Source organism: Pinus tabuliformis, chromosome Q, assembly GCF_031772625.1.
Source record: "Pinus tabuliformis cultivar Carrire ecotype Pingquan chromosome Q, CPIR1, whole genome shotgun sequence".
In the NCBI taxonomy this organism is placed as follows: Eukaryota; Viridiplantae; Streptophyta; class Pinopsida; order Pinales; family Pinaceae; genus Pinus; species Pinus tabuliformis.
The window spans coordinates 1,368,981,899-1,369,005,927 of NC_142296.1; the positions used below are offsets into that span (position 1 = coordinate 1,368,981,899).

Here is a 24,029-nt window from a genome sequence, read left to right on the forward strand (position 1 = left end):
AACAAGGGAAAGAAGAAGTTTCGACCTCAACATAAGAAGTCACGAAAAGGGTCTTCTTCCTCTACGAAGAGGAAAGACTTATCTAAGATACAATGCTATGGTTGTCAAGAATATGGACATTTCAAGAGAGATTGTCCTAATATGGCTAACAACAAGTAGAAAAGGGAAACAACATGCTTTCGCAGCAGAAGTTGAAGAAGATGAAAAGTCGAAGAAGCCCAAAGATTTCTTCAAATACTTCGCTTTAACAGGTCCTTTTGCAGATGACAATTACATGTGGCTGGTAGATAGTGGAGCATCAAGACACATGATCAGATAGCGTGGGAATATTTCAAGCATGGCAGAGAAGAAGTTGTCTTGAAGGGTTGAATTGGGAGACAATAACAGCTATACAATCAAAGGAGTTGGAAAGGCATCCATAGATTTAGAATCTGGTAACCACGTACATCTCAGCAATGCCCTTTATGTACCAGGTTTAAAAAGGAATCTTGTCCCTATTTCTTGTTCAGAAAATAAAGGAGATAGGGTTACCTTTGTGGATGGCAAAGTACTTGTATGGTCAAAGGGCTCTCGTATAGATGATGTTAGGGTTATTGGGATTCGTGATGGAAGATTGTATAAACTTGTGAGTCAACCAGATCAAGCATTAGTTCATGACAAAATAGATCCAAGTGAACTATGGCATCGAAGGTATGGACATTCATTTCGAAGGATTGCCAGAATTACGTGAAATAGTGTCAAGAGTTCCTGAACTACAGATAAAGAATGATGGTATATGCAAAGGTTGTGCTCTTGGGAAGAACACTAAGAAACCACTTCCAAACAGTGACAACAGATCTAAGGAAGCTTTGGACTTGATTCATTTTGATGTTTGTGGTCCAATGCCCGTAAAATCACTTGGAGGTTCGTTATATTACATAACCTTCATTAATGACTTCTCCCAGAAGACATGAATATATCTCTTGAAGTCAAAAGATGAGGTATTCGACAAGTTCCAAGAATTCAAAGCTGAAGTGGAAAACTTGACAGGTAAAAAGATCAAGATATTGAAACACCTCAAAGGAGCTTGTTGCTTTCTGCAAGCAGACAGGGATTAAGAGGGAGTTAATAGTCCCCTATAATCCACAACATAATGGTGTAGCAAAACGAAAGAATAGTTCCATTGAAGAATATGTCAAGGCCATGATGTATGATTTGGACATGTCGTTGTTCTTATGGGGTGAAGCATCAGAGACAGTCGTGTACATTCAAAATTGAAATCCTCATAGAGTTATGGAAGGAATGACTCCTGATGAAGCCTTCTACAAAAAAATGTCGGAGGTTGGGCACATGAGAATCTTTGGTTGCCCTGTATATATTCATGTTCCTAAGGATAAGAGGAACAAGCTTGAGCCTTCAAGAAAGAAAGGCATATTTGTTAGATACAATGAATCTTCAAAAGCCTACAGAATTCACATTCCAAAACAGCGACGAATTGAGGTTAGAGATGTCACCTTCGATGAGAAAGTGGCATATTGGAGGTCTAAGGAAGTCTCCATAGATTCCTTGGAAGAAGTAAAACAAGAAGCCTCAAGGGAGGAGCACTCGAGTTCTACAAAATGTACCGAAAGGCCAGAAGGACCTCAAGATCCAGTAAAACCAATCATAGTTCTAGAGATCAAGAAGAGACGACATGACTTATAGATCCACATTAGAAGAGGCAGAAGGACATGCAACTCTTGATGACACATCTAGAGAAGTGAAGAAACCCAAGAGGTTCTCTAGCTATGCAGCTCTCATGAAAAAACTTATTAATGAAGAACCTTCCACATATGAAGAAGCAGCTAGCCAGCAGGTGTGAAAGGAAGCAATTAATGAAGAGTACCAATCGATCATGAAGAATTATGTCTAGGAGATCGTGCCAAAGCCTGAACTTTGAAGGGAAGTCAGTCGTGACTTCCAAATGGATCTACAAGATAAAGCATGATGCAGATGGTAGTATTGAGAAATACAAGGCGTGGTTCTTAGCTAAAGGATTCTCCCAAGAAGACAGAGAAGACTACAATGAGACTTTTGCTCCAGTTGCCAGGTACACTTCCATTAGATCCATCATTTCACTTGTTGCTTCAATGGGATGGGAATTACACCAGATGGATGTAAACACTGCTTTCCTCAATGGAGTAATTGAAGAAGATGTGTACATAGAGCAACCTCAAGGATTTGAGGTACATGAAAAGGAGTCTCACTTTTGCATATTCAAGAAGGCCTTGTAGGTATGTTCATATCGACAGTTATTTGACAAGATTGGGATTTGTCCAAAGCGAAGCCAATCCAAACATTTACCTTAAGGTTGTAAAAAATGCACCCGTGATCTCATTAATATATGTTGACAATTTGTTTCTGATAGGTGCCAAGCCTCTTATCATTCAATGCAAAAAGTAGTTGGCTTTTGAGTTCGACATGAAGGATCTTGGGTTGATGCACTATTACTTGGGATTAGAAGTATGTCAGAAACCTGGTGATGTCTTCCTTAGTCAAGGAAAGTATGTGATAGAGATCTTTCAAAGATTTGGTATGATGCATTGCAAATCCATGGCAACTACTATGGTGACCAATTTGAAGAAGTTAAGAGGCTTTGATTCCAAATTGATAGATCCATCTATGTACTAGCAGTTGATTGGTATGTTGATGTATTTGGTTAACACCAATCCAAACATTTGCTTTGTTGTGAACACCTTAAGCCAGTTCCAGGTAGAACCAAGACATGAGCATTAGATTGCAGCAAAGCACATCTTGAGATATTTGTGTGGTATAGTGAACTATGGCTTGAGGTATGTTGCAAACAAGGATGTACAGCTTTAGGGATATACAGACGTTGATTGGGCAAGAAGTGTTGAAGACAAAAAGAGTACCTCGAGAGTATGCTTTAGTTTGGGATCCCCTATGATATTGTGGATGAGCAGGAAGCAAAGGTTGATTGCACTCGACACTACTGAAGCAAAGTACATTGTAGCCAATGAGGCTTGTACCAACGCAATATGTCTTCAGAAGTTGTTTGCAGGATTATTCGGCTAAGAGTTGGAACTGACGGTGATACACTATGATAATCAATGTCGTGTGAAGCTTTCAAAGAATCATGAGTTCTATGACAGGTCGAAGCATATTGAGATCAAATATCACTACATCGTGACATGGAACAAAGGAGAGCGATAAGGCTCGAGTACATCTCCACTGATGAGCAGACAGTTGATGTTCTAATGAAGGCGTTGTTGAGGGACAAGTTTGTGTACATCAGAGACAAGTTGGGGCTCATGGCGATCACCCCTCTTGTTGAGAGGGAGCATTGATTTGTCTGCCACACGGATGGACATTCCCCCAAAAGGGAGAATGGATCCAAGAGACCCAGAGGGCTCAACAGGCCCAAAGGGCTCAACAGGGAGTGTTGAGTGAGTGTCTCTTGGAGGAGGTCCTTGATCACGCACCAAAAATGGTGAAGTGAGGTCCTAGACCCTAATCACAAACCAAGCATGGTGGAGTGAGGTCCTTCAGACCACACATCGAAAGGGTGGAGTGAGGTCTTGGACCCTGATCACACACAAGGTAGGGCAGTGTGAGGTCCAATTCAGCATCTTGACCCAATCACTAACCAGGAAGGGGTTGAGTGAGGTCTTGGCCCCGAGTGCTCACTAGGAAGGGTGAGTGAGTGCGTGCTAGTTGAGGGTCTCAGCATTTTGGCCTAGGTGGTGGTCATAGGATTTGAGGATTGATCACTCTGGAGGAGTGAGTCCTCATACGTTGATGACATTTCCATGGGTTTGGTACCGCGCCGGATATGGCCTCTAGCAGATGTTGATGATAGATGATGACGCTGGAAATAATGAATAACCTTTTCTTTAGAGAAATTTATTTAATTTGAGAACATCTATGATGATAATTATGAATACCTCCCCAGTTAAGAGGGAGTGCTTTATTTGTAACTATGGTTGGTCTTCATAATGTACTTGTGGTCACTTGATAATTATATTTATTGTAAAGCATATTTATAAATGCTTGAGTCAAAGGAAAAATTATTTTGAGTCAAAGTCGCATTGCGACTTTTAAAAGATGTAAATTTGAATTTTCAAAATGAAATTTTTGGCTCCAGAAGTGACAAGTCGCTCCCTTCCAAGTCAAGTCGACCCTAGCCAAGAGACACGTCCATTCAACCTAGACAGACTAATATATAAAGGCAGCTTGAGCTACTCATTTGGGCAATTCGCATTCCTCACTCAAGAAAGTTTTTGGCCAAAGGCAAAGAAGGATGAAGAAGGATGAAAAAGGAGGATGAAATCCTCTCTCTCTCTCTCTAGCATCTCGCACGTGTGGTTTACTCTCTCTCTCTCTATGATTTGCATTTATCTGGGGTAACTGTTGATGAGGGGCTGAAATTTTTTTGGGTTACTGGGCAGTTATTGGGAATCGAAATTCCGAGCTACTAGACAATTGCTAGGAGGCTGAAATTTCTGGATCAAACAAGCAAAACGAAGTGCAGGATCAGTTTGGGTGACTTGACTTGGAGGGGAAGACCAAGTTTGACCATAGGTATAGGTGTGTCTCTTATTGAACAAGAAGAATTTCTCTATTGAAAAGTGTTGAAAAGTGTAACTAGGTTCGGTCTTCATAATGACATGTGTAATCCTAATTTTATGTAATTGATGTAAAGAAGTAATATAAAATTATTTTTGTAATTCTTCAGTCATCGGTTTCATGCTCAAGGAATTTTAATTTTAGTTAAGGCTCCCATTGTGAGGCTTTAGGATTAGTCATCATGTCATAAAGTCTATAGAGTCAATGTCAAAGATGAAAAGACCCATTTGGGCATGTAATTTATTGTAAAAGACCATGACCATGTCACAAGGTCACCTTGAAGTCGGCCTTAAGATAATTCTAGAAAGGCAAGTCGGCCTTGTCACTGGGAGATGTTGAGTCAGGAGAAAACCACTATATATAGGTAGCTCGACCTTCATTTGTAAATAAAATTTTGATCAAGGATAAGAAGGCAGAAAGAAGTGCGAAGGTCATGAAGAAGGAAGCCTATAACCAAGTGAAGGAAGGAGGAACATAATCAAGGATATTTTCAGATCTGATCCACTCCACACGTGCGAGGAATAGATGTTGTCCACTGCAAAAGAAGCCAAGGTATGACAGTCAAACTTGAAGGTCAGATCAAGGTAAAAGATAAGGTGGATCTCAAGCCGAGTTGCCAAAGAAGAAGTCTCCATCTAGAGCGAAAGATAAATCAAGGTTCAAAGTTGGTCAACCACACGTGCTAGAGTTTCTGAAGCAGGACTAAAAGTTGCAGATCTAAAGGATAGTCAAGCTCGTGAGAAAAGAAAGAAGTTTGACTATCATTGACTCAAGGAGGAAAAAGTTAAATCAAGAAGGCTTGTGACTTGGTTTTGGAGAGGTTGTTGTTTCAAGGGTCTTGGTCAGGCTCTTGGTATTCGTCAATTGAAGTCTCTATAAGAAGAAGAATTTGTTTTGGTTTTCCTCTCAAGTGGGAGAGGTTTTTGCCCTGGCTGATCGCCTATATTCTGTCCCTCGTCTCTTTATTGTTTATGCTATGGTAGTTGTTTGATGAAAAATAACACCATAATAATCTAAGTAAAGAAAAGATCCTAATCGAAAGAAGTAAAAGGCATTCACAAGCAATTATCATTGATAGAATAATATCCTAATCCTAATGCCCTAGATTGCTCAACATGGTATCAGGGCTAAGGTGACAAAATCAAGGAAATGGCATCTCATCAAGGGACACTCAAGCATTCAAGGACCAAATCTCGAGGAGGGAATCAAAGCAAATCTATAAGATCATCTTAAGTCAAGATCTACAAAGAAGTGTCAAAACCCTAGATAAAAGAAGAAGTCTTCATCAAAAGAAGTCATGGGATCCTTGCTCAAGTCATCATCAAAGAAAGGAACCTCAAAGACCCGATTTCCACTTAAGAAAGGAAGGACTTGGAGTTAAAGCATCTTGAAGACTACTCATCCAAGGATAGTTATAGATCAAGGGCATTGTCATCATCAAAGATATCAAGGAAATCTCCTTCTCTTTGAAGCAAAGGATTTCATCTCAAAAGAAAATCCTTATCCTTGAAAAAGATCATCTAAGAAGCATCAAGACATCATCAAGAAGTCATCAATCATCATCAACAAAGGGATCAAGTTGAAGAGTTCATCTTCACTTGACAAGTAAGTATCTTTATTCCTATAAATTAAATTTAGTAAAATGACTTCATTTTGCAAGGAGATCAACAAGTTGGTTGGGTCATCAAACTTCCTTGCATGGAAAAGGAGGATAGACTTAGTCCTCAAGGAAAATGAAGTTATTGATCATGTCAATGGCAAAGTCTCCAAACCATATGAAGGGAAAGCACTATCTAAATATATGAAAAAGGATCTAAGGGTTCAAAGGATCCTTATAGAATCCATCAAGGATTCCCTCATCCCATATGTAGCAGAGTTGGAGACATCAAAAGGGATATATGATAGGCTACTAGAATAAAGCACAACAGGAAAAATCATATCACTAAGATTTGATCTGTGCAAATTGAAAGCATCAAAGGATGAAGGGATATCTACATGTCTCACAAAAGCATCTCTAATAAGGAATCAACTTCAAGATCTAGGAGAGATGATATCCAATAAAGAAATGATTACCATTGTTCTAAATGCTCTAACTGATGAACAAGGAAACCTTGTATCAAAGGCCTATGAAGAGGAGAAAGCTATCCCATTCAATAATTTGTGGTCACTATGCAAGAGTGAAGAAAACAAGTTGAAGGCAAAAAGTGATACAGGATCAAATGAGCAGGGTCAAACATTTGTTGTTATGTCAAGAAGCAAAGGGATATTTGGCAAGTATGGTCCTCAGAAAAAGAAGAAGATCGATATGTCTCAGATCCAATGCTACGGATGTCAACGATATGGGCACTACAAGAGAGATTGTCCTAAGCTCAAGGACAGCAACAAACGAAGAAGAGAAGAAGCCCATATCACCAAAGAAGTGGAGGAAGCTGAAAAGAAGAAATCCAAGAAAGAGGAAGTAAAAGATCTCCACTATGACTGAGATAGTCTTCCTCACCTAGTTCTTTTCAAGTTTTTGTTTCAAATTTTCTTGTTGTAAGATATGGCAATCATGATTCACTAGGGAGCATGATAGTATGCATCATGGCATCATAGAAGCACTGAAAGCAAGAGCTTGTGATCATAGAGAAGCATGAAAGATAGTTGAAATAAAATTTTATCGCAGTCACCTATGGACAATTATAGCTCTTGGTAACCTCATTAGAAGCATAAGTGGTACTTATGGGAAAAGGAAAAAGTTATCTAGTACAAAGCTCATCATACATCAGCCAAAAGGAAGCATTTGTTGGATAAGGATACTTAAGATTCTCTATTGAAATCTTCATCGGAAGGTTCACCAATTAAAAGGAAGTAAGTGTTTCATCAAGAATTCCAACTTGTGGAATTCATGGGATGATGGTATGATGACAAAAGAGGTGAAGCAGATCAAGGGATTGAAGTTCTTTCAATCAAGGAAGTTGCTAAAGGAAGTCTAGATGACCTAAAGGAAAATGAGGTATGTATGCTTGTATTCGATATTGTAGAGTCACGTCATATGGTTGCAGGTAACATGAATGAATGCTCTACCTCGAGAGCATGATCAAAAGGAAGGATCTCTTCCTTTGAAAGGATGCAAGAAGGCATGGGTCACACATAGACTAGATGAAATCAACATAATATGTCCTCATATAAAATAGGAGGTGGTTGACAATGGTTGAAGTAACTCTAATTGAAAAGTTCCTAGGAAGAAAAATGTGTGAAGAAAGAAAGGAAGAGATAGTGGAAAATGCAACTATGAAGAAGGCAATCAACATCCCCAAGCACTGAAAGATTTGACTAGGATGTCCCCATGAAAGATACGAAGACTCCAATGAAGTCTGAAAAAGAAAGAGACCCTTGACAATATATATCTTTTGGAGATATGTCAATATGTAGGATGTTGACGCAAACTGGAAGATGTCATGACGAAAGACCATCACAAAGGTAATTTTGATTTAATGTTCGTTTCCTATTTTTGAATAATATTTGGATGCGCTTATGCAGGGTTGCCAAGGGAAGAGTTGTGGATGTCTTCCACCACTGATGACCATTAAGCAAGATGAAAGATCCTTAAGGAAACATGGCATGAAGAAGGTAGCATGGCATGAAGGAACACCAAATATGGACTAATGGATCACTTTTCAATGAAAGGAATGATGACATGATTGACTCATGGATGAAAGTGATGGATGGTCTGTTGAAAAGTGTAACTAGGTTTGGTCTTCATAATGACATGTGTAATTATGATTTTATGTAATTGATGTAAATAAGAAAAGTAAAATCATTTTTGTAATGCTTGAATCATGGGTTTCATGATCAAGGAATTTTATTTTATAGTTAAGGCTCCCATTGTGAGCCTTTAGGTTTGGTCATCATGTCATAAAGTTTAATGAGTCAATGTCAAATGAAAGACCCATTTGGGCATGTATTTCATTGTAAAAGAAAATTTGTGAACTCTCCAAGAACATGTCACAAGGTCACCTTGAAGTCGGCCTAAAGAAGTTTCCAGTAGGACATATCAGCCTAGGAAAAAGTTCCAGTTGGCTTATTTTGGATGCACCAACCACTATATATAGGCAGCTCGGCCTTCATTTGGAGACAAGAAATTTTATCAAGCAATCTGCAATAGGAAGAAGTGCGAAGATCACAAGGAGCAGTCTCATAACCAGCGAAGTGAAAGGAAAGAAGAGCAAAGAACTCTAGCATTATTTTTGGGTATTTTCTCTTCACACATGTGGCAGAAATTAGGGTTTCTGCAATAGGGTTATAACAGTCCCTAGAGAAACCATTAAGGAAGTCACCAATCATCATTCTTGCTAGCCGAAGCCTTAAGAAGAAGTCTCCAAGCTAAGCGAAGGAGGAAAGCATCTCAAATCTCCCTCTATCAGCTCACACGTGCGAAATTGCAGAGGTATAAGCAGGCCGAAGATTGCAAGTCTGTGGAAAGGAGCCGAAATTTCAGAGTAGCCGAGATCAACAATGCATGAAGGCAGTTTGACTTGTGTTGACTTGGGAAAGAAGGAGAAGCAATGAAGAAGGATCTTGTGACTTAGTCTTGGAGAGGTTGTTGAATCAAGAGTCTTGGTCATGGTCTTCATCAATTGAAGTCTCTAGAAAAAGAAGAATTCGTTCGGGTTTTTTCCTCTCAAGTTGGAGAGGTTTTGGCCCTGGCTGATCGCCTACATTCTGTGTCTCTCGTCTCTTTATTGTTTATGCATTGGTAGTTGTTTGATGAAGAAGAACACTTTCTAAAAGAGAAGATCCTAATCGAAAGAAGTAAAAAGCATTCACAAGTAGTTATCATTAGAAAAGAAATCACCTTAATTGTTATGCCCTAGATTTCTCAACATGGTTCCAGAGCTAAGGTGACAAATCAAGGAAAGGGCATCTCATCAAGAGACACACAAGCACTCAAGGATCAAATCTCGAAGGATATCAAAGTGAAGTCAAGATCTAGAAAGAAGTGTCAAAACCCTAGATCGAAGAAGAAGTCTACACCAGAAGAAGTCTTGGGATCCTCGGAAGACCACAAAGACCCTACTCAAGTTGAAGGGACTTACAAATCAAGTTTCTTGAAGACTATTCATCCTAGAGAAGCAAGATCGAGGACGTTGTCATCATCTTCAAAAGTTCCAAGGCAGTTCCCTCTCGTTGAAGCAAGGACCTTACCACTGAAGAAGATCATCCAAGAAGCATCAAGAAATAATCAAGAAGTCATCATTATCAACAAGGACATCACCATCAAAGGATCTAAAGTGATCTCCCTCTTTGTGGGGACAAGGATCATTCTTGAAGAGAACTATCTTCATTAAGGAGAAGTTTTCTATTAACTATATCATCATCAAATTCAAGGAGGCAACAAGTGGAAGAAGCATCTTCACAAGTATATTTATGTCTGAATCTGTCAAAATGTATTTTTGCAAGGAAAGCAACAAATTGGTTGGGGCTTCAAACTATCTTGCATGGAAGAAGAGGACAGATCTGAATCTCATTGAAAATGAGGTTATGGATCATGTCAAAGGATCTATCACCAAACCATCAAAAGAAGATGCTCAAGCACTTGCAAAGTTTATGAAAGGGGAAGTGAGGGCTCAAAGGATTCTCATAGAATCCATCAAGGATCCCCTCATTCCATATGTATCTAAACTCGACACCTCAAAAGAAATATATGACAAATTGGTAGAGTTGTTTTCTGTAAGCACTGCAGGAGAAGTTATCTCTCTAAGGCAAGAACTCTACAAGCTAAGGATATCAAAAGAAGAAGGAATAACCTCATACTTTATGAGGATATCTGAAATAAGGGATCAACTTCAAGATCTAGGTGAAATAATGTCTAACAAGGAGATGACCACTGTAGTACTAAATGCACTACCAGAGGAGTGGGGTAACTTTACTTCAAGTATTTATGGGAAGAAAGAAGCCACTCCATTCCAGGATCTATGGTCTCTATGTAAAATTGACGAAACAAGGTTGAAGGCAAAAACTGATGTAGGATCAAGTGAGCAAAATCAAGCATACACTGCTATGGCAAAGAGAAGAGGAAAATCTAGGAAATTTGGTCCTCAGAAAAAGAAGAAGAACATGGCTAAAATTCAATGCTATGGATGTCAAGAATATGGGCATTACAAAGAGATTGTCCTAAGCTCAAGAAGGACTAACAAAAGAGGTAGAAGAAACCCATATCGCCGAAGAAGTGGAGGAAGCTAAAAAGGAGTCCAAGAAAGAGGAAGTAAAATATTTCTACTGTGATTGAGATAGTCTTCCTCACCTAGTTCTTTTCAAGTTCTTGTTTTCAAGTTTTCTGTTGTAAGATATGGCTATCATGAATCACTAAGGAAAATGATAGGATGCATCATGGCATCATAGAAGCATTAAAAGCGAGAGTTCAAGATCATAGAGAAAAATAGTGGAAATAGAATTCTATGGCAGTCACCTCTTTGAAATAGATATAGCTCTTTGTAACCTCGTTAGAAGCATAAGTGGCACTTATGGGAAAAAGAAGAAAAAGGTCATCTTGCACAACGCTCATCATACATTAATCAAAAGGGAACATTTGCTAGATGAGGATACTCAAGATCCTCTATTGGAATCTTCATCGAAAGGTTCACCAATCAAAAGGAAGCAAGGGTTTCATCAAGAATTCCATCTTGTGGGAATTCATGGGATGATGGTATGATGACAAAAGAGGTGAAGCGGATCAAGGGATTGAAGTTCTTTCAATCAAGGACGCTACTAAAGGAAGTCTAGATGACCTAAAGGAAAATGAGGTATGTATGCTTATATTTGATATTGTAGATTCATGTCATATGGTTGCAAGTAACATGGATAAATGCTCTATCTCTAGAGCATGATCAAAAGAAAAGATATCCTCCTTAAAGGATGCAACGAGGCATGGATCACACATGAAATCAACATAATATGTCCTCATATGAAATATGAGGTGGTTGACAGTGATTAGAGGAACTCTGATTAAAAGTTCTTGGGAAGAAAAATGTGTGAAGAAAGAAGGAAAGAGGTCGTGGAATATGCAACCATGAAGAAGGCAATCAACATTCTAGAACTGGAAGATTTGACTAGGATATCTCCATGAAAGATATGAAGACTCTGATGGAGTCTAAAAAAAAAGAAACCCTTGACAGCATATATCTTTTGGAGATGTGTCAATGCGTATGCAGGATGCTGATGCAAACTAGTAGATGTCATGATAAAAGACCATCACAAAGGTAATTTTGACTTAATGATTCATTTCTAAATAATATATGGATGGGCTTATGCAGGGCTGCCAAGGGAAGAGTTGTGCATATCTTCCACCACTAATGACCATGTAGTTGGATAGAAGATCCTTAAGGAAACATGGCATGAAGAAGGCAGCATGGAATGACGGAAGGCTAGATATGAACTGATGGATCACTTTCCGATGAAAGTAATGACAACATGACAAACTCATGGATGAAAGTGATGGATGGTTTGTGCCCTATGAAGAAGCCCCAAAAGATGTAGACTCTATGACAAAGAAGAAATTCATGGCATTAAAGGAAAGAGTTCTACAAGCAGTTGGTTGTCCCATGATCTTCACCTGAAGAGTTGTTGAACGCAAGTCCCTAGTCAAGAGGGAGCTTGATCAAGTCCCTAGTTAAACAGGAGCTTGGGTACATTCCTTTATAGGAATGGGTACAATCCTTCAGTGGAATGGATATGTCCTCCCTAAGTTGAGAGGGAGAGATAGAAACATCATTCTTGTTTTCCCTTGGGAAGACAAAATGGAGGATTAGGTAAACATCTAGCATCTGATACTCTTTTAGGATGAGTTAGGGCATCCAAGATAAGAGTAGTCGTAGAGGATCGATATTCTTTGAGGACTGGGAATCCAAGATAAGAATAGTCCTAGTGCAACACACTCTGAGAACCCGAATGGGGTATGTTCCGAGAGAGACAATGATGAGGGTGTCTATACATCATTAGTCTTGCCAGCATTGAGCTCTGATCTTGTGGAGAGATAGAGTTGTTAGTCAAGGTCTTGTTATGTAACAATGATGGTTGATATGATGCTATATAGATGGGTTACCAATATGACTCTTCTTATGAGAATTCTTCATATTAAGAATGTCCAGGTACCTTGAGTAGATTATGAATACCTCCCTAGTTAAGAGGGAGTGTTGAAAAGTGTAACAAGGTTTGATCTTCATAATGACGTGTAATTATGATTTTATGTAATTGATGTAAAGAAGAAAAATAAAATCATTTTTGTAATTCTTGAATCATGGGTTTCATGATCAAGGAATTTTATTTTATAGTTAAGGCTCCTATTGTGAGCCTTTAGGTTTGGTCATCATGTCATAAAGTCTAATGAGTCAATGTCAAAGATGAAAGACCCATTTGGGCATGTATTTCATTGTAAAAGAAAATTTGTAAACCCTCCAAGACCATGTCACAAGGTCACCTTGAAGTCGGCCTAAAGATGTTTCTAGTAAGACATGTCGGCCTAGGCAAAAGTTCAAGTCGCCTTATTCTGGATGCATTGACCACTATATATAGGCAGCTCGGCCTTCATTTAGAGACAAGAAATTCGATCAAGCAATCTACAATAGGAAGAAGTGTGAAGATCACAAGGAGCAGTCTCGTAACGAACAAAGTGAAAGGAAAGAAGAGCGAAGAAGTCTAGCACTGTTTTTGAGTATTTTCTCTTCACACGTGTGGCAGAAATTATGGTTTCTGCAGTAGGGTTATAACAGTGCCTAGAGAAACCATTAAGGAAGTCACCAATCATCATTCTTGCTAGTCGAAGCCTTAAGAAGTCTCCAAGTTAAGTGGAGGACAGCATCACAAATCTCCCTCTATCAGCTCACACGTGCGAAATTGCAGAGGTATAAGCAGGCCGAAGATTGCAGGTCTGTGGAAAGGAGTTGAAATTTCAAAGTAGCCCAGATTAGCAGTGCATGAAGGCAGTTTATATTGTGTTGACTTGGGCAAGAAGGAGAAGCAGTGAAGAAGGATCTTGTGACTTGGTCTTGGAGAGGTTGTTGAGTCAAGGGTCTTGGTCATGGTCTTGGTATTCGTCAATTTAAGTCTCTATAAGAAGAAGAATTCGTTTGGGTTTTCCTCTCAAGTTGGAGAGGTTTTGGCCCTGGGTGATCGCCTACATTCTATGTCTCTCGTCTCTTTATTGTTTATGTATTGGTAGTTGTTTGATGAAGAAGAATACTATAATAATCTAATCAAAAGAAGTAAAAAGCATTCACAAACAGTTATAATTAGAAGAGAAATCACCTAATTGCTATGCCCTAGATTTCTCAACAATATTTATGCCCTACTACGAAGTCCGAAAGATGTAGACTCTATGACAAAGAAGAAATTCATGACATCAAAGGAAGGAGTTCTACAAGTAGTTGGTTGTCCCATGATCTCCACCTGAAGAGCTGATGAAAGCAAGTCTCTGGTCAAGAGGGAGCTTGGTCAAGTCCCTAGTTAAGAGGGAGCTTGGATACATCCTGTCTATAGGAATGGGTACATTCCTTCAGTGGAATGGGTATGTCCTCCCTAAGATGAGAAGGAGAGATAGACACGTCATTCTTATCTTCACTTAGGATAACAGAATGGAGGATTGGGTAAACATATGTCATCTGATACTCTTTGAGGATGAGTTAGGGCATCCAAGATAAGAGTAGTCGTAGAGGACCGATATTCTTTAAGGACTAGGAATCCAAGATAAGAATAGTCCTGGTGGAACACACTTTGAGAACGCCGGTAGGGCGTGTTCCAAGAGAGACAATGATAAGGGTGTCTATACATCATTGGTCTCGCCAGCATTGAGCTTTGATCTTGTGGAGAGATAAAGCAGTTATTCAAGGCCTTGCTATTTGACAATGTTGGATGATATGATGTTATACAGATGGGTTACCAATCCGACTCTTCTTATGAGAATTCTTGAGATTAAGAATGTCCAAATACCTTGTATGGATTATGAATACATCCCTAGTTAAGGGGGGGTGTTGAAAAGTGTAACTAGGTTTAGTCTTCATAATGACGTGTAATCATGATTTTATGTAATTGATGTAAAGAAGAAAAATAAAATTATTTTTGTAATGCTTAAGTCATGGGTTTCATGCTCAAGGAATTTTATTTTTAGTTAAGGCTCCCATTGTGAGCCTTTAGGATTAGTCATCATGTCATAAAGTCTATAGAGTCAATGTCAAAGATGAAAGACCCATTTGGTCATGTAATTTATTGTAAAAGCAAAAATTGTGAACCCTCCAAGGCCATGTCACAAGGTCACCTTGAAGTCGGCCTTAAGATAATTCTTGAAAGGCATGTCGGCCTCGTCATTGGGAGATGTCGGCTCATTTTGAGGGGCAAACCACTATATATAAGCAGCTCGGCCTTCATTTGTAGATAGAATTTCGGTCAAGTATAAGAAGGCAGAAAGAAGTGTGAAGTTCACGAAGAAAAAAGCCTAAAGGAAGGAGGAACATAATCAAAGGTATTTTCGAATCTGATCCACTCCACAAGTGCGAGGAATAGATGTTGTCCCCTGCAAAAGAAGCCAAGGTATGACAGTGAAACTTGAAGGAGCCAAGGTATGACAGTGAAACTTGAAGGTCGAATCAAGGTAAAAGATAAGGTGGATCTCAAGCCGAGTTGCCAAAGAAGAAGTCTCCATCTAGAGTGAAGATAAATCAAGGTTCAAAGTTGGTCAACCACACGTGCTAGAGTTTCTGAAGCAGGACTAAAAGTAGCAGATCTGAAACAAGGGACCGAAATCCGAAGGATAGCCAAACTCGTGAGAAAAGGAAGAAGTTTGACTATCGTTGACTCAAGGCGGAAAAAGTTAAATCAAGTCTTGCGACTTGGTCTTGGAGAGGTTGTTGTGTAAGGGTCTTGGTCATGTTCTTGGTATTCGTCAATTGAAGTCTCTATAAGAAGATGAATTCGTTTTGGGTTTTCCTCTCAAGTGGGAGAGGTTTCAGCCCTCGTTGATCGCCTACATTCTGTGTCTCTTGTCTTTTTATTATTTATGCTATGGTAGTTGTTTGATGAAGAAGAACACTATAATAATCTAAGTAAAGAAAAGATCTTAATCTAAAGAAGTAAAAAGCATTCACAAGTTGTTATCATTGATAGAGAAATCTCCTAATCCTAATGCCCTAGTTTTCTCAACAAAAAGGTTGTTGGGTTTTTCCCCGTAGTGGGTTTTCCCAGGGTAAATCTTCTCTCTCTTTTGTGCATTGTGATCTCTATTGTTCTATTGTTCTCCCTTGTTGAATTTCTGAAGTATAATTGTTGAATGATATATTGGAACAAGTTAAAAGAACATCTCCATCAAAACTAATTATCAAAATTTCAGAAATATTGTGCTAACCCTAATTGCACTAGAAAATCAACATGTCCTTCACTAAGAGTGATCTCCAAGCCGCCTTCTCCTTCACCTTAGCTCTAATACGATGTTGAGAAATCAATAGGGCAACAATTAGGGTGATTTCTCTTTACTTGATAATTGCTTGTGAAGTTATGTTAGCTTATTATTCCTTTTTATTATGTTCTTTTCATCCAACAATTACCAAAACCATAAATCATGAAGATCACAAAAGACAATTAACACAAGATGTAGGCTCCAAGCCAAGGCAAAACCCCTCCAAGGGGAAAACCTAGGAAAAGCTTCTCTTCCTGTAGAATTAGATCAAATGAGAAATCCAAGACCCAAACATCAAGACCAAGAACTCCCGCAGGACCCAAGTTAGCCCTCCTACAAATCGCTTCCAACAAATCAAAGTCAACTCAAGTCAAAGCCTTCCAAATCTGGTCAAGTCTGAAACTTTCCATCCCTGCAATAGTATTTCAGACCTGTAGTGGATTTGCAACTTCAGCCCCTGCAAGTACCCCTATGACTTCGCATGTGTGAGATATTTAGGGCAGAATTGAGGGTAGAAAGTTTTATTCTTCTTTCTTCTTGATTCTCACGCTCTCTCTCTCTTGACTTCTTGCTTTTCTTCACTTGTTTTTTGCTCTTCTTGGTACATAAATCGAAACTTGCTTGCTTGCTTCCAAATGAGGTCAAATTATCCTTTATTCATACATATCCAAGAGGTCGAATGGATCCCTTACAGGGTCGACTTATCCAAGCAGGGCCGACTTGGTCTTGTGGGGACAAAATTTACATTTTTGACCCAGAAAATCCTAGAAGCATGAAGAACATGCTTGACCTAATTAACAAATTTACTTGCGCATGAAACTCATGCTTGAAAAATAATATTTCTTTTTATTTTTTGCTTTTTACATGAAACACATAATGATACAAATTATGAAGACCAAACCTAGTTACATTTGCCAACAGAGATTAGGGTTAGGATTTAGCTCAATGTAAAGTTATAAAATAAAGGCTAAGGAAAGGAGAAGGCATACCATACAGCAGCACAAGACATTAAGAGAGGCATCTTAGTGAGGAGTGTGATACTCTAGTGTGCCAAGCCCTAGGAAGGGCAGAAAGGGAGCATTGGATATCCAAATCAACCAACGAGATCGAGGACCGATCTAGGGCTTGATCTAGTGTTTTAGATTCGAAGCATTGTCATTTATAATTTTCTTAGTTGGGCCAATTATCCTAGGACAAGAGAACAAGTGAGTTCTAAATTTTAATGAAGAGTTGTTGATTAGGCAGAATATGTTTGTGCCATTGTGATTGAGATTGGTTATTTTTGTTTCTGATAATTAAGTTAAGAATCTAGTTGTACTTTCCTTCAATAGATATGTAATATGCTAGGTCAATGAATTGTCAAGTGCTAGGTTCACAGGAAAATTAACATCCATACACATTTATAATTTGAGGCCATAAAACATGTTTCAAACTAAACAAAGGTCTTGAGAACTAAACCCCAAGTATGTATATGCAATGGTGATCTTTCTTCCCCTCTGAAGAAGAAGTGGTAGGCGGACAGATCACTCTTCAGCACATTGACGATCATATTCTTACTCTTACGGTTTACCCAAGTTAATTGTCAATTATTGAAGATCACAAAATTTGATAAGGGCATATATCTACCTCTACAATCCCTCTGATTGGGAAGCCAAGATGATTACTTCATCGAAAAATAGAAGCAAGGAGATAACACCAATCTGTGGATTCTGGAAGACGACCATCCCCAACCCATAAGGATTCTAGCACATCAATGTAGATTCCAAAAAGAATCGATGAGAGGGGGCACCCTTGCTTGATCCCTATGTACTCCTAAAGAAGTCCAAGAGGTTGTGTGCAATGCAAGTCCAAACAAGAACTAACTTGTAGATCTTGTGATGGCAATCAAAAGGGCCTCCAAGATGCAAATGGCATGAAACCTCCGAAGCAAGGCCTTTCTTGGGATCGAATTAGACACATTTGGAAAGTCTACAAAACAACAAATGACTTTCAAAGTGTGATTATAAGCCTCCTCAATAATGGCCTTAGTCATGAAAATGTGATCAATGATCTGATGCTCTAGATTATGAACAAAAACCCTATGCATCCTTTGACTCTTAGGTGCCTCTAGTTAAGCTCATTTAATAGCCACAAATGGAGGATTATAACATAAAGCATGGCAAAAGTTATCCAACCATATTGCATGATATGGTGGGAACATGACAAAGGAAAATCTAAACAAATGGCATTGATTAAATAAATCAACAAAGCGCAAATTGAGAGAGGGAATGCTAAGAGAGCAAACTTAGCACATGGTACGCATTAATTGAATCACCCCGCAAAGAAAATACAAGTACAAGTATTTATATAGCCCAAGAAAATTGGACTCTTCACCAATTTACTAACTTTAGCAAGACTCCTCCATGCCAAAGTATATTCTATCACGCAATCTATAATGCATTCTATTACATACTTTATTACATTGCACAACACAACTCATTCAAATTTCAAAGTTATCAAAACCAACCCATCCAAACAAATTCACAACCAAAAGAAATAAAAATAAATTGGGATCAACCGAAAAGTAGTCTAATTCTAGAACGACTAGCTTATTTGGACCTTGAACTAGTTAAACGACCCAAAACAGTGCCATTGTCATCACTAATATGCCTCAAGAAAAAAGAAAAAACAAGTAACTGCCTCTTCAAACCCTAATCCAAGCTTATTTCAGTTAAAACATGTATCACACTCAATGACAATTTGCTATATGTTGGTAATCATGATTGTCGTTGGACCAAAACCCACAAGTGTTAGTCAACAATCACATTGCCAAAGATAAGGACTCTGGAGAGGCGATTAGTCCATGTCACGAAACACATAAGAGCGTTGGTTTATCCAATGTCCAACAATCTCCCCCCACAACGCGAGTCAGGTCTGTATCGAACTTGTGACCTACGCTCTAATACCACTTGTTGGTAATCACGATTGTCGTTAGACCAGAACCCGCAGGTGTTAGTCAACAATCGCATCGCCAAAGATAAGGATCCATGAGAGGCAATTAGTCCATGTCACGAAACACACGGGAGCATTGGTTTATCCAATGTCCAACACTATATTCACCCTTACCAGCCATTTAGGGCCTCATATTAAGATTGTAATTAAGGGTAAATTTATTGGGATTTGCCACAGCATAGCAATCTGCAAACATGTTTAGAAACTTATTTTGGTTTTGTAGTGATCTATGCAGACTTTTTTCTTCCTATTATTAATTAAGATTTTCTATTTGAAGGTATCAAATTTTTGCCTAAAGAAATTAATGATAAAATTGGCGATAAATTAAGGCTGGAACTATCGACTGGTTGGTACTCTTATTCAGACAAAGCTTGCAAAGTACTTCAACTGAAAAGCTTCAGCTCTGTTATCTTTTCATGTGAAAGGGATTTTTAGGAAGTTTGTAGTGATGCTGTGGGGCATATAATTAAGTTTATTTAAAACGACTCTACAAAAGTCTATTTTAACCGGAATTCTATAAAACCAACTGGAATAGTTTCAATTGGTTTAGTGTACTTAAGGGTTTTTCAAGTTTTGAATCTATTAGGAAACCTTCAAAACTCTTTAATCGTCTTAAAAGTTAAAGTTATGACTAACACCAAGATTTCTGCCCAAGGCTTCACCAAATCAATCAGAAAGTTACTGATCAGTTTTGGATGATAGCTATCCCATGCCTCCCACATGTGCCCCCTGGTTTAATTACAATTGCAAACTTCAAGAAACTTGTAGGCGTAAGGTTGAGTCAATATATTTGATTTGAGTATTATCTACTAGATTTTTACATTTCAACTGATTATACATTTGAATCGATAATGTTTTTTAAACAAATAATGTAATGGTGTGATTTTTGAACTTGGATTTCTATTGGTAAATTCACAGCCTTGCCTGTAGGCTAACTAAATCCCTCTATAGACTAAATTATTCAAACTGATCAATTTGTCGTCCAAAGTTCTGCAATTCTGGCAATCTTAGTTGATTTAGAATCTATAGATCATGTGCAGTTTTGAATTGATAAAATTACAGTTTTGGGATTGTTAACTTTCAACTACTATGATTGAACCAAAACCCTGCCTATAACGACTTCAGAAATGACGCAATTTAATTGATGATTAACCTATGCCAAAAACCAAATTCATCTAATCTTGAACCACAACTGAACCCATTAGAACCAACTTAAATTTACCCATCTGTAAAAATGATTGTATATATGAAGTTATGTATATATTGGGATTGTTTTACTTATAACATAGTCCAAATACAAACTTCGACAGGGAGGGGCCTCCCACCTGTCCGATACAAAAGTTGCTCAGCAGGTAAGATGTTAATATGGTTTTGCTTGTAACAGTTTAAACTTTAAATACAAACTCCAATGGTAAGGGAGAGATTTGAAGCTCCCACTTGTACCATACGCTTGCAGTTTACAAGGGCAATTTTGATTAATTATGTGTTTTAAGCCAACTTGGGTTATACTTTGGCCCTTCTCCTTGCATTCTAAGTGTAGATTGACACATATTAATAGTTAAAAGCTTCTCTCTCTCTCACACACACGAGTATGTGGTATAATATTAAAATTTATCATGATCAACCAACCCTCCTCAAAGTTGAAATGGGGCCCTGGATATCCATAAAAAGCATTCACGTCATTTTGAATATCATGCTGCAAGAAAATACAACTCAATTATAAACGAAAGGCCAAACATTAGAATATATCTAGAGGTAAATATGTTTTGGTATCTGATTTATTTTCTTGTGAAATACTTTATAGAACCTATGGCGTGCAAAATAATAAAAGCCATACAAATTTAATATCAAAGCAGACCGTTTCCTAATCAAAACAGGTCAAATTCTTCAAACCCTTTCCTAACCAAATTAACATTTAACTTGTTAATATGCTCTATCCTATAGAAAGTTGGCTTCCTATTACCACTTATGGGCTGGAATACTTGATCGAAAAAATACAATGTCAATTTGTTCTGAATAGCTTGTGCTTTTGCAGATTCTAGATATTTATCAAGGAAGTCGTGTAAGTTTGTCTCCCAAACCTAAAAAAAGAATATTATTCTGAAGCATTAAATGATCAATGGCCAAATTCTGCAAGTGTGCACCAAATTAAAAAGATGACAAGTCCTCAAAGCAAATTTACCCATTCTCGGATTGCATTTGAAGTCCTCTGCACCTCGCCACTATCCCTGCTTCTATTGAGTTTATCCTAGATGTTAAGCTCAGTTTCTCTCTTTAGAACTCTGTCAAGTAGATATAACGCATGCAAATGTAGCTTTAGTTCACTGGTGAGGTTGGCAGAGCATTAAGCTATCCACCAGGGTTACATTCTAACAGCGGTCTGCCCTATCCAAAGGGTATGTCAAAAGAGAAACTAGGTCCAATGCAAGTCCCGGGCAACTTCGACATAGTTACACCTCAGATCTGGCACCAAAGCCAAAGGAAGTCCATGTTATACCTCAGCAAATTTTAACAAGAAAATCCACATGAAGGCTACACATTTGGCCCCCTTTCCCCATTTTCTTTATCAACATAGCAATTTCAAGTAAAACACGCAATTATCGCGAGATCTCAAACTCCTTTGTTGGAAGGTCTCAAGTTTAAACCGATATCCAATTGTTCGGCAATTTAGCTTGAAATCCTCGTACTCAAAGTTTACTCTCGTAAATGTATTTCAGTTCAAAATCTCTGGCGGACTGCGTAAAAACCGGCCCCAATTTTAACTCTTCTAAATGATTCCTAAGTGAGCACGACATAAAGTCATTTAACACTCACACGATTCTAAATTTAGCCCCTTTACAGAATACTAAAGTCACCTTAGATTAGCAAGAAATGGTCGACCATAGGTTTATCTTTTGTACTTTCTGACTCTAAACACCGTCTTTAAACCTCGAATTCCTGAAATGAATCTCAAATGGTTTCTTCATGCATTGTATTCGGGTAATGTTTTACACATTTCACGGTTCTATCTACAAATAGTCCCTGGGCACACATATTAAAGTCCTGGGTTCGAAACCCGGTGAATCACGCCGCTTCCAGAAACGATTCTCACACGAGCAGCGCAGCACTAAGATTAACACCCTGCCTCAATGTGTTGCACCACTAAATCCTTGAAACCCTGAAGCTTATGCTTCAGCTCAAATGAGTGAAAATATACGCGAAAAGTTGAACAAAAATCAAAGTTCATAGAATAATGCAGGAGCTCACCATTATTTTCCATCGGAATTCAACCGAGCTCGCTCCCTCAGTCCAATCGTCGTGAAAATCCCTCAAAATTGGGCAATTCTGGCTCGAAAATCGCCAAATTATGGGCTACAACAGGATTAAAATTGCACAGAAACCTGCCAGAATGTTAAAGAAGCTTCGGAGAGCTGAAACTCTGGGAAGTTACTGAAATATATAGAACCAAATGTGTTCACTTGTAAATCCCCGTTCTCTGTTAGAATTTAGGTGATCAATCTGTTTAGTCTATAATTCCCAAAACCCTTGCTGGCGTAGCAGTGTAACAATGACGCTGACTACCGGCGATAACCGGTCAGCCTTATCTGGCAGCCGACATAGAGCCCAACTAACGAAATCGGAATTGTAGAATGTATTCAACTACATTGAAAACATCGCTCTGATGGGTATTTATACCCTTTGTGGACAAAATACTGAAACTAAATAAATAAATAAGAAGGTTTTATGTATCAATTCAGGTTTAGAAAATGAACCTGTTCCTGCTATAGTTTTATTATTTAGCTTTGGAAAATGAACCTGTTCTCTGCTATAGTTTTATTACTTAGTTTAGAGAGGGTATATACCTTATATTCATTTACTTAGTTTAGAGAGTATAAATACCTTATATTCATTAAATTTGAATATATCATTTTTAAAGGAAACACATTACACCTACTTTAGTTGTATCAATTTATACATAGAGGAATGTGGTTTGAAAAGAAAATCGAAATATACAAATATTATTATAATTAAAGATTTTATTTTATGATATAAAGAAGATAAGATAATTATATTTATGTCCAACTAATGACCACAAAGTAGGTCAAGGGCACTGTTGAGTACTGATGTATATACAAAACGGGAGAATCAAACGGTCTCCTATAAAAGATACAATGCATGAAGTAAATCAACATTTGGCTCTAGCGGAGAAGATCCAGGACCTAATAGGTCAAAGGATCAGACCCATCTCTCCTAACATCTGAGGCTGAATGAATAACGTTGAAGAAACTTAATAATGTCTGTTGGCCCGATGAAGAGCCGATGGCAAGTGCAAACTATCCACTAAATCGTGTTGTGGGGGGTTCACACGCTGTTGAATGCTGGAGTACCTAGTATGTCTCCCAGGAATGGACCTGAGACAGAACTGCTGATGAGATCTCGTGTAGCAAGGTGAGGTCCCACGGATCCTCACTGATCTGGAGTCTGGATACATACTGGTATCAATCGATCTCTTGGTGCCCTTGTCTGAAGGTAGTACCCTGAAAAATGTCGTGATCCTCTATGTGGGGTCTGGTCTAATGGGAGGCTAAAGAATATGCGCTCGGAATCTAAGAGCCTCTTGCATATATAGGGCCAAACATCTTTGATCGGGGTACCTGAAAAAGTCGGCGAGGGTCCAAGAATCTCTAAACAAGCAATGAAACCTTCCTCTGATCTCGTAGTAGACAGGGCATCCAAGGATGAAGTGCACCTCGGTCTCCACTTCCTGTAAATGACATACCTGGCAAAGTCTGTCTAATCTATCCACCTGGTGGTCTGTCTCTACCCGAAGTCTATGAGAACCTACTCTGAACTGGCCTAGAGGAATGCGAAGAGCATGCATCCAGTGGTGAAATGTATACTAGGGTCGAACAATGAGCCCATCTCTCAACTCCAAGAAGTGCTCAGCATAGAAGGCCATCTTTGGGCACAACCCTCCTGGAGGATTGACCCAGGTGACCTGGACGAACTGCCTATAGATGTCCTCCCT

General features: G+C 38.6%; 1 protein-coding gene across 3 annotated transcripts in view; it reads right to left on the minus strand.

Moving 5' to 3' along the window:
• LOC149225005 (alpha-1,6-mannosyl-glycoprotein 2-beta-N-acetylglucosaminyltransferase) overlaps positions 1 to 22,634 on the minus strand; it is a 247,210-nt gene extending 224,576 nt beyond the window's left edge. For 2 of the 3 annotated variants that reach the window (XM_089386403.1, XM_089386401.1), the window contains exon 1: positions 22,268 to 22,634. In XM_089386403.1, the coding sequence (XP_089242529.1) occupies positions 22,268 to 22,270 (3 nt within the window). In that variant the 5' untranslated portion in view covers positions 22,271 to 22,634. Of the gene's footprint in view, positions 1 to 21,203; positions 22,131 to 22,267 lie in introns of those variants that run through there. The other variant, XM_089386402.1, reaches the window with a different exon arrangement.
• Positions 22,635 to 24,029: the final 1,395 nt, after the last annotated feature.